This window comes from Pseudochaenichthys georgianus, chromosome 3 (genome assembly GCF_902827115.2).
Source record: "Pseudochaenichthys georgianus chromosome 3, fPseGeo1.2, whole genome shotgun sequence".
NCBI lineage: Eukaryota > Metazoa > Chordata > Actinopteri > Perciformes > Channichthyidae > Pseudochaenichthys > Pseudochaenichthys georgianus.
Window position 1 is genome coordinate 42,358,303 of NC_047505.1, and position 12,017 is coordinate 42,370,319.

The following is a 12,017-nucleotide window of genomic DNA, read 5'->3' on the forward strand; positions in this document are numbered from 1 at the left end:
ATTTAACAGGCCATCAGTGGAGGGAGATATAGGGAGGGACAGAGAGCAACAGCGAGGGTGTGTGTGTTTGTGTGTGTTGTCGGGGTCAAAAAGCTGGCATGGACAGAAGACCGGGTTTACTGACACTACTTTCACTACGGGTGAAAAATAGTGTTTTGGAAACACGGGGTGTTCAGGTAACACTTAAAGACTTTGTTATGGAACGCAAAGCAGAGTAGGGGGCTAGTACACCCTCAGAGGGTCCGATTGTGGATGTCATGCGAGCATAACATGGTGAAAACAATCAGTCTAAATTAACAATCGGGACGGAATGTTCGGATTTCCAAAGGGAGGTTCTGTGAATAAATTAAAAATCAAGAACCGAAATAATTGAACTATTCATATCTTAGACTGCACTGTAACTTTTATCTTTTAATGTTTATTTTATTAGCTTTTCTTTTTAATGACTGATTTTAAATGCCATTTTCTTAATGTCATTCATTTTTTGTTTTTCTTTTAATGTTTCTTTTATCTTTTACTGTTTTTAAATGCCTTTGTCTGAATGTCTTTCATTTTTGTAAAGCACCTTGAATTGCCTGGTGCTGAAAGGTGCTATATACATAGTCTAGTGGTTTTAAGACGAAATGCACAATAAACAAAGTTAAAGATGGATATGACTGATTGCATTATTTTAATCAATTTATAAATAGATTATATTGTTATTGTGAATCCTTTTTGCCCATAAAATTGTGTATTGAAAATGTGATATTGTCCATCTCTGAGCTATATTTGAACACAAGTCCAAGCACTGAAATATGAATGTATTGGTGTTCAACATAGTGATGATGATGATGCCCATGTATACTCTTATAAACATATTGCATGCTGTTGTGTGTTATTGTAAGGTTGTGTGTGTTTGTACAGCATCATACCCTAGAGTCCCTTTGTCTGATGTGTTAAACAATTTCTAAAGAGCCTAAACATAATTTGATAAAAACATTTTGAGAGTTTGAGAAATATAGAATGGATAGGAAATGTAAAACTAGTCTTTCATGCCTCTCTAATAATGAGAAGAGTAACAAGAAGAACAAATTATGTTAATCTTCAATGTCACAATAAACAAATAGAATTACTGTTTAATGAGCAAAACCAAAAAAACAAATCTTAAAGGGCTTATTGATTTGTTTCTAAGAGCTTTTTCAAATCCAGATGAGGGCTTTTTTATTCATACCGGGCTCTGATGTGACAAGGTGTTTGAAATTTAAATCATCAATCAAACACAACCAATGTGAGTGGAGCCTAATTGGTGGCCAATTATCATTTGATGGAATACCTCTGGAAAAGGAAAGAAAAGAGATAAAGCGAGAGGTAAACAGATGCAGAGAAAGAGACAGCATTCCCCCATTTCCATCAAAAATAACAACGCCTTCCCAATTCACCAATACACTGGGGACCTATTCATTTACTCTGCTACGTGGAGCAACACACACACACACACACACACACACACACACACACACACACACACACACACACACACACACACACACACACACACACACACACACACACACACACACACACACACACACACACAGACACACACACACACACACACACACACACACACACACAGTCACACAACAGCCAAATCCCCCAGGAGCCGAACCATGGAGCATGCATGCAGTAAAAAATTCCTTCACTGATAGAAAGTCCCTTCCCCCAGTGAGGGAGAGCGTGTGCGCGCACACACACACACACACACACACACACACACACACCTAAGCATGTACAGCATGTCTCTATCCTCTAGCCAGCGTCCCCAGGGGGCCACTGCAGCCCAGCGAAAATGGAACGCTACAGTGTGAGTGTGACATATTCCCAGACAGATTGGTACTAATGAAAGATATTACTCTCATGCACATTAGCTGAGGTAAAGAAAAGGTCAGTGTAGAGAAGGAGAAATTGTCAAAAAATACAAAAGCGCAGGAGGAGAGGAGTGCAGGAAAGTAGAGAGGTAAAAACAGAAAGCAATTACACGAACACGAGAGAAGGGATATAAAGTGGAGGAAGTGGAGGAGGAAAGGGATCAGGTGAGAGGAGATGGAGTGGACACAGGGATTTTGCTTTGGGCAGACAGTGAGCAAGAAGGATATTGTGAGTGTGTGTATGTTTGTGCGTGTGTGTGTATAATAAGAATGTCTGTATGCGGTCCACGTCTGAGAGTAAAGACCATGAGAGCCAGGGGGATTTCACCAGCACTGCATGGCTGCATTCATCAGCCAAATACACACATGTACACACATTACAAGAGTCAAACATAAAAGGTGACAGAGTGTACACTGTTGCCTTTTGCCAATTAAACTGAAATACTACTACTATACACACACACACATACACACACACACACACACACACACACACACACACACACACACACACACACACACACACACACACACACACACACACACACACACACACACACACAAATTATGCATGTTAGTATGTGAAGAAAACTGAACTAACAAACAATATGCCCCTTGATTTTAAGAGGAATGTGTATAAAGCAGTCTAAGTTAATATACATGCTTACAGTAAATGGAAGAGCGAGTCTGAAAGCTACGCACACACTCACACCCAAACATATCCACAGACAATGACGCCTGCACCATTAAACAAACCCTGTTCCCTCACTCAGAAGGTTAATGGTCCTGAATTTGCCCAAAGACAGCTGGCTGTATGTTTGGAATGTCAGCCAGTGTGTGTGTGTGTGTGTGTGTGTGTGTGTGTGTGTGTGTGTGTGTGTGTGTGTGTGTGTGTGTGTGTGTGTGTGTGTGTGTGTGTGTGTGTGTGTGTGTGTGTGTGTGTGTTCTGACAGTTACCATCAAAGCAAGACTGCAGGTATTACCCACTAAGTACACTCTGTCCACCTGGTACCCTCACATTCACACTCCATTCTGTTTAAACCATCAGGATTCACAACAACACCTAGAATCCATTGCACACATAACGAATGGATGTAATGCATACAAACGCCTGTCCATAGCCCGTCATGACCGTATTGTGGACATTGTGTCTGATGCGGTACGAAACATCTTACCATCTAGCGCAGCAATGTACAAGCCCGCTAGAGTGCTACCACAATGGTTTAGTTTTACAAATGATGTCTTTGCCAACATCCCAAATACAACTGATGTTGTTTTTGTTGACACCAACCACAGGGAGGTGCTAATATTAGAAGTAGGCTGTGCCTTTGACCTGTACATGGACCAGGCTTTCCAGGACAAGTATATCAAATACCAACCACTGCTCGATGTGATAACCAGCTTTGGGTACAAGTGTAGATACAGCATACTTGTATTCGGAAGTCTTGGCCATGTATATAAATGCACCATGATTGGTCTGAGAATTGCTGGAATGTCAAAGAGAAAAGCCAAACAAATGGCCAAATATTGCTCTGTTTCAGCTGCTATTGGCTGCTTAGCCGTGTGGAGAAGGAGATGCTATGTGTTCCCTTAAGTGTTCTGTGCTGCTTAGCCGTGTGGAGAAGGAGATGCTATGTGTTCCCTTAAGTGTTCTGTGCTGCTTAGCCCTGATATATTTGATTCCCTGTCTTATGTAATATAATTTGTGGAACCAAATAAAGTATTCAAATGTGTGTGTGTGTGTGTGTGTGTGTGTGTGTGTGTGTGTGTGTGTGTGTGTGTGTGTGTGTGTGTGTGTGTGTGTGTGTGTGTGTGTGTGTGTGTGTGTGTGTGTGTGTGTGTGTGTGTGTGTGTGTGTGTGTGTGTGTGTGTGTGTGTGTGTGTGTGTGTGTGTGTGTGTGTGTTTGAGGAAAACGGCCTTGTTCCCTGACAGTTCAGGGGGTCAGAGAATGAAAGCTAAAGAAAGAGTGTGCGCATGTGTTGTGTGCGTTTCCATATAGTTTACGAGTGATGCCGGGACACGGGTGCTTAGAAAGACAGACGGCACTATGTCGGCCAAACTGATGCACCTCACTCATGTCTCAGACACAGACAAACACACATTACATTTATCTACAGATTTCAAAACACACACAAACAAAACACAGGTGTGTGCACAGCATGTGTAAGATGGGATGAGAAGAGAAAAGACTGGTGAAAGTGAGAAGGAACAGCATCGGTATCATTGTAAATGTGATTTAAAGTATCGCATTAGATACGACAGCTCAGCAATATTTCAGACACCGTGACACACTCATATTCTTGTGTTACCCATGAATAATTTACCCGTTCATTTTGAGCTTGCCATGTTTATTCATCAATAATTTACCCAGATTACCCGTGTTTTATTTATGTTGTGTCGCTATGCATTTCTCTAGATTTGATTACATGGCTCATTGACGACTGCTGACTGGATAGTTTATGAATAAAAACAGCCAAAGACAAGTAAGTACACTTTTGCGTATTTACCATTTTCATCTGAGAATATTTGACAATGCATTTTTCTTTTTTATGGCTATTTTTTCAGCTCTTTCAGAAAAAATATGAGACATCGGCATAACAGCCAGGACATGTTTGGACTTAAACCGATGATCAACTAAACCCAAAGATTATTCTGACACAAATGAGCAGGTAAGATGAATCTCACACCCTTTGTTTTTTACTGATATCATGCCTAGCATTCTCTGTAATACTGATGTTTCTATCTACTCCTACAATGTTGCTAAACCCTACAAAAGGTGAAATGTATCTGGTTATATTTAAGTCAAAGACAAATATGAGAATTGTAGGATGCTAATTCACATAAACCTTTAATTATTCAATCTAAATAAATATAGGAACGTTTTCCAAATAAAAAAAACAGCATGCTGACGCTGTGTGGAGATACCAGATGAAGCAGGAAGTCGGCTGATATTTGGTGGTGCCTGTTCTTAATGCATCTTACCTGGCGAAGAAAGAGGCAGCAGCAGAGGTGGTGGTCGGCACCGCCGCGGTTACAGACGCCGTGTGAGAGGGAGAGTTTGTGTGTGAAGGAGAGTTTGTGTGTGAAGGGGAGTTTGTGTTGTAGCGGTTCAGGGCAGCCTCGGTCAAACCTTCTCTGGAGTCCTCAGAGATCATCTGGGAGATCTGACGAAAGACAGAGAGATGTTTTAAATATTTACTCTTGAGGTCTCATTGGCTCAACATTTGTCCATGTTTATTTTATCCACTTAAAATAAGAAAGACAAAAAGCAACATAAACGCTTAATCATACTTAACTACATGCTACCTGCAGCCAACATGGAGTTTGTGCCTTACATATCAGGCTTGTGTGAGGAGGGTGAAAAGATATATATGTGTGTGTGTGTGTGTGTGTGTGTGTGTGTGTGTGTGTGTGTGTGTGTGTGTGTGTGTGTGTGTGTGTGTGTGTGTGTGTGTGTGTGTGTGTGTGTGTGTGTGTGTGTGTGTGTGTGTGTGTGTGTGTGTGTGTGTGTGTGTGTGTGTGTGTGTGTGTGTGTGTGTGTGTGTGTGCGCGTGCGTGTGTGTGTGGCAGACAACAGACAGATAAGCCCCCTAGTGATCACAATGAACCCGCAGCAGAAGGCTGTCTGAGTCCACATAGAAAGACAACAAACAAGCACATCCTCCTGCCTCAGTTCTCTCACGCCTCCTCCTTCTCTTTCTCCGTCACTTCTATTTCACATGTTATTTGTTGTTATCATTACGTCTAACCGTTTAAATGTCCTTCTCTTTGGCCCATTGCTCTGCCATCTTAAGATATTCACATTCGTCCTTTATTATTGGATCATCCTTCAGGTCCTTTATTAGATTTTAGGACAGTGAGGACGAAGAGAGAGAGAGAACTTTTAACTTATAACACTGTAAAGAAATTAAATTGGCCGCTCCTTGAGGAGTTATTGTTTCATCACATTTACCGTATATACACAACAACTTTGTATGGATGCATCTATATAGCTATCTTTTCTCTTCATTCTTTGGGGGGCACATTTCCTTTATTGGAAAGCAAGATAAAAGCTGAACATGTGGAGAAAGGAAGAAGGATATGACTTTAAAGTCCCTGGGGGAAGTTGAATGTTGCCATTATATGGTATGTGCTTTAGCCACTGGACCCCCGTTATTCATCTGTGTCCATAGGAACATAAGACATAAGACCAAACAGTTAAATTCATATACTGTACATCCTTGGAGCAAACATATACGTTTGTCCCAAATCTCTTTATCTCTTCCTCTGGTCAATATGAACACAATTAGAGTTTTGTTACTCCTTTATGAACAAATGAGTGTGTGCGTGTATGTGCATGTATAAACATGTGTGCGTCCGGCAGTGGCTTAGTCAGTAGGGGCTTGGACTGGGAGCTGTAGGGTCCCCGGTTCAAGTCCCCGACCAGACCTAAAATATTGAGTGTGGACTGCTACTTGGAGAGGTCCCAGTTCACCTCCTGCCCTGCCGTGGTGCCCTTGAGCAAGGCACCGGACACCCCCCCTTCCCCCCTCACTCCCATTGCTCCCCTAGCTGCCCACTGCTCCTAGTACTAGACTCCTGGTACTAGGATGGGTTAAATGCAGAGGCCAAATGTCACTGTGTGCTGTGCTCTGCATGTGTGACCATTAAAGAGGGTTTCATCCCTCCCATTCTATTATAGGAATGTATAGGCGATACATTCCTGAACTAGATATGGATTATTGATTATAGTTCTTTATGTGCTGCAGCCACACAGCAGAGCAAATAAATCTGTACCCCATGCTCCAATAAAGGAAATAAAGCTTCTGTGAGTAATTCTGTGAGCATGTCTATTGTGAGGATGTCTGTGCGTGTCCTTCTGTGTGAATGACAGCGTCTGCACCTGTGTGTATGCGTGTGTAAATCAGCCCCACTGTGCCTATATATTTACTGCTGAGGGCTTCTGGGGGCCAGCCAGCAGCCCACTGCCTTGATAAATTACCTGTTGTAAATTAGATGCCTCTATAGTTTATATACCATTCTCCCTGTGCACCTACATGCATTTCAAATGCTCGGGATTGGCCTGCTACCCCTGCATCATTAAAGGACTCGCTGCGGTATGGAACAAGGGTTCACTGAGCTACATGGAATACCTGCACCTTTCCACTGGTTACTCATTTATCCTGATAATGGGAAGAGGAAAAATACTAGCATGGTGTAGGGGAAATGTCCCCGCAGAGGGTTATTATAATGTAAGCTGAAAACTGGAGTGAAGGTGGATGAATAATTTGTGGTGGTCAGCATTTCAGACCACAGGGGCTGCACATATTACTCAGCTTCGCATACCATTGTCACTAAAAAGGTCTAATAACCATATCCATCTCATTCTTTTATGACATTCCAGAAGCTTTGCTGTGCTTTCTGTGTGATGGGTAATTATGCTTCATGCATCTCATTAAAACCAGCTATTGTAAGAGAGCTGTCAAATTAGTTCTGCATCTGAACTACTGCACATAGAAAATGGATCGACTGCGTGATATTTCCTGCTTAGACCACATACCTGCATGAATAGCATTGTGGGTAATGTTTTCAAATGAATTATGTTTGTGTCGTTCCTGTTTGTTCTTTAGAGATCGTTACACTTGTTCCATTCAGATTTTCCCAAAGGAAATACAGAGTGCAATGCTCTCTCTACATTTTACCATAAATTAGATTAAATTACTCTGGTTGAAACTTTAATGATACCCCTGGGGATATTAGGTCATTGCAGCAGGAAGCACGAGGGTATAGATAATACCAGGACAGAGAGGATAATACGAAAGCCAAATGTGTTGAAAATCATGCAGATCAACGAAATCACAGCATTTGTTTTTTTTACACCTGGTGCTGAGATTGCCAATGATGGACTTTGATAAATGTGATATCGGATTTCCCCAGAAAGAAGGGATGAAAAAAATCACCGCAACACTTACTCTGTCACTCTCACTCCTCCTCTTTCTCCACACTACAGCATCTTTTCCACCCACATCTCTCTGCTCTTAGAAAAAGGTAAAAGCTTGCTCATTCATCTTCATTACAACACTAACGCCATTTCCCCAGCATTCACCTGACTCATCTGTCACTCCGACATTTATTTTATGTTTCCATCTTTTTTACAACTACATGCTACCCGCAGCCAACATGGAGTTTGTGCCTCACATATCAGGCGTGTGTGAGGAGGGTGAAAAGATAAATGGTGTGTGTGTGTGTGTGTGTGTGTGTGTGTGTGTGTGTGTGTGTGTGTGTGTGTGTGTGTGTGTGTGTGTGTGTGTGTGTGTGTGTGTGTGTGTGTGTGTGTGTGTGTGTGTGTGTGTGTGTGTGTGTGTGTGTGTGTGTGTGTGTGTGTGTGTGTGTGTGTGTGTGTGTGTGTGTGTGTGTGTGTGTGTGTGATCCTGCCTGCTGGGGGATAGACACAATCTGTGAAACAATCTAAATGCTTACTGCAGTAGAGTGGAGAGAGAGAGAGAGAGAGAGAGAGAGAGAGAGAGAGAGAGAGAGAGAGAGAGAGAGAGAGAGAGAGAGAGAGGAGAGAGAGAGACTGCCCTTTCAGGATAAAAGTGGGGGAGAACATTGGTAGAGAGACACACAAACAAAATAAGTGAGAGAATGGAACCGGGTGTTTATTTAGTCTACACTAGAGATAACATTACAGAAACATGGAGTGTGTGGGTAAGAGAAAGGGAAAAGTGGAGGCACGAAAGAGTGAAAGCAAATGATAGATTGAAAGAGATGAACCAAAGGAAGATGTGATTGAATTACTATATGCAACTCTATTTATACACATATGTACAGTATGTTGTATAATCAAATCAGAAAATAAAGGAGAATGTAATGACAGGAAGAAATGTGGTTTTATGTACATTCACTTTGCAGTTGAATTGATGTAATGGCAGAGATAATAAGACATGCTTTCTGACACTCATGATAAAAAGAATAATACAGAATACACATTACATTTCCTCAGGCTGTTAGCTGAGCCTCGATGCATTCATCAGCATACTTTTATTTAACAAAGTTATGCTGCTCTCTGTTGCCAACTGAGCATGTGCACTGCTCTTCAATAGAGGAACTCAAGGTGACCTCGGCTGGTGTGATTAATGGAAACAAATGGGTTTTTTCTGAGTTTGGCTTGCTAGTCAAGTTGGCTATGTCCTTCCAGTCACAACCTTCTCTAACCTTTTAATCACAACTGGTTCTAAACGTGTGTGTGTGTGTGTGTGTGTGTGTGTGTGTGTGTGTGTGTGTGTGTGTGTGTGTGTGTGTGTGTGTGTGTGTGTGTGTGTGTGTGTGTGTGTGTGTGTGTGTGTGTGTGTGTGTGTGTGTGTGTGTGTGTGTGTGTGTGTGTGTGTGTGTGTGTGTGTGTGTGTGTGTGTGTGTGTGTGTGTGTGTGTGTGTGTGTGTGTGTGTGTGTGTGTGCACTCACAGGCACACTTGATACTGTATAAACCTGTTTTCAATTAGCTGCATGAAGGACAGAGCAAGGGCAAAGAGACAATGTTTGTTTTGTTTTCTCATGCCAGGAAGAAAAGGGGAGAGAAAGAGAGAGTGACACACACACAACACTGCTCAAAGATAAACTAATGGCAACTGTGACAGAGTTAAGTGTTTTACAAAAGAAAAGATGATGGTGTTTCTTGGAGCAAATTAAAGGCCCTTCAATGACTGCGCACACCGCTGTCTGACATCAGCTAGTAGTTTGGAAGCCTGAACCTTTGGATTACGTTTACCAGCATCTTGGTCGGTAACTGGACTGAAGTAATAAACATTGGTGAACCAGCTGGAACTTAAATAAGTTAAAATGGGAAATTATTCTAAAAAGCCAATCAGACTTTCCAGGTTTACACATTTCCGTATGCACTTCTGTGGCATTAAAATCTGTGGTCCATTGTGTTTAGTGCTTATACGTGTTTTGTATATTTGTTATTATGTAATACACTTTAGAAAAGCACATACTTGTATTGGTGTAATGAGTATTGTATATGGAGAACAAAAGGAATACAAGTATGAACTCTTGAACCTTGATATGTCTGTGACAGCCAGTTAAAGTAGGTGTCGAATTGGGAAAGCCTTGATTTTCTTTGAGATCTGTTTCAATCAAGATATTAACTTTACAATCCTTTAAAATCCATTTCAAAATGTCCGTAGCTTTTGTATCGGCTCACTGGTCCCAGTGAGCTTCCTGGCAGATTCACACTTGGTCCGTTATAATCAGTCATCCTTGTTCCGACTGATTCAGCATTTCCCATTTGTCCTATACACTTCTTGACCTTAAAGAAAAGTACTAATAAATATAAAATGTGGAGGTTGTCACGCCTCAGATTGCTGACCCAGCAAGATTTTAATGTCCGCTACACGGCAGACAGGCTGCTTCTTTCAGTGTCTGACCTCTGAGTCCTCCTTTCTCTCAGCGCTACTCCCTGTCTGTCGTTGTGCTATAATGACTTTATTGGTCATTTATCATTGAAAGTTATTAATTCAAATAAGATTTTACTCATTTTGCTGTTAATAGTTGTTGTTTAAAAAAATGTTGGGGACATTTTCACCTGTCTGCTACAAAGGACAGTGTAGGAGAAGGAGAGCAAGCTATAAACGACCAAAGGATGGTATTTCCCCCAGACTTTGGCGTTAAATATCATGCAGTGAATCCAATCAGATAACAATATGCTCCTTTGAAGTTTTTCTAAAGATTGAGAACACATTTCCCAAAAATACACTGATCCTGGCTGCATAGTCTTAAACTCAGACCCTATTCATTTTCCCCGCTCTCATTCACATGGGTTTGATTTCTCTTTAACTTCACTGAAGCGCGTGAATATGTTGGAGGAGGATATTCTCATCTGCCATTAGAAGACTTTCTGAAAGCCCCACTGTTACAAGGAGCAGCAAGCTTTGATGTGTTCTGCTGTGCTGGAGTGAAGCTGCAGTGAAGCAGCAGTGAAGCAGCAGTGAAGCTACAGTGAAGCAGTAGTGAAGCAGCAGTGAAGCAGCAGTGAAGCAGCAGTGAAGCTACAGTGAAGCAGCAGTGAAGCAGCAGTGAAGCTACAGTGAAGCAGTAGTGAAGCAGTAGTGAAGCAGCAGTGAAGCTGCAGTGAAGCAGCAGTGAAGCAGTAGTGAAGCAGCAGTGAAGCTGCAGTGAAGCAGTAGTGAAGCAGCAGTGAAGCTGCAGTGAAGCAGTAGTGAAGCAGCAGTGAAGCAGCAGTGAAGCTGCAGTGAAGCAGTAGTGAAGCAGCAGTGAAGCTGCAGTGAAGCAGTAGTGAAGCAGTAGTGAAGCAGCAGTGAAGCTGCAGTGAAGCAGCAGTGAAGCAGCAGTGAAGCAGCAGTGAAGCTGCAGTGAAGCAGTAGTGAAGCAGCAGTGAAGCTGCAGTGAAGCAGTAGTGAAGCAGTAGTGAAGCAGCAGTGAAGCTGCAGTGAAGCAGTAGTGAAGCAGCAGTGAAGCTGCAGTGAAGCAGTAGTGAAGCAGCAGTGAAGCAGCAGTGAAGCTGCAGTGAAGCAGTAGTGAAGCAGCAGTGAAGCTGCAGTGAAGCAGTAGTGAAGCAGTAGTGAAGCAGCAGTGAAGCTGCAGTGAAGCAGCAGTGAAGCAGCAGTAAAGCAGCAGTGAGGCTGCAGTGAAGCTGCAGTGAAGCAGCAGTGAAGCTGCAGTGAGGCAGCAGTGAGGCAACACAATCCAATTCTGTGGCAAATAATGACATACAGTGTTGAGGTTGATATGCAATCTGTCTATACACTGAAGGCTATAACAACATGTCTCTTATTCTTAACCCATCTCTCTGACCGTCTCTTCCTCCTCTCTGCCCACATCTCATATCTTTCAATTTCATTTTCTCAATCCTACTTTCATTCCCATTTCTTTTATCATCTCTCTGCTCAGCTCATCCTCCTTCTCTTCCTCTCTCAGGGGTGAGTCTGAATGAGGGTGATTTCTTATCCTGCTCTGTTTCTCCTTTCCTACTGAAACACCATTACTGTCAAAGTCACAGTACAAACACTCAGACTCTCTGACATTTGAACACCTCCTATCCCATATACAAACTCAAACACAGAACACAGCGTTCACGTTCATTATTGAATAAATGAATACACAAAATAGAGCC

At 42.1% G+C, this 12,017-nt stretch overlaps 1 protein-coding gene across 1 annotated transcript in view; it reads right to left on the bottom strand.

The window, feature by feature from the left end:
* The window catches only part of kif26ba (kinesin family member 26Ba), a 111,588-nt gene that overhangs the window by 49,208 nt on the left and 50,363 nt on the right, over window positions 1-12,017 (bottom strand). Inside the window, exon 4 of the mRNA XM_034075609.1 lies at window positions 4,891-5,072. Within this exon, the coding sequence (XP_033931500.1) occupies window positions 4,891-5,072 (182 nt within the window). The remainder of the gene's footprint in view (window positions 1-4,890; window positions 5,073-12,017) is intronic.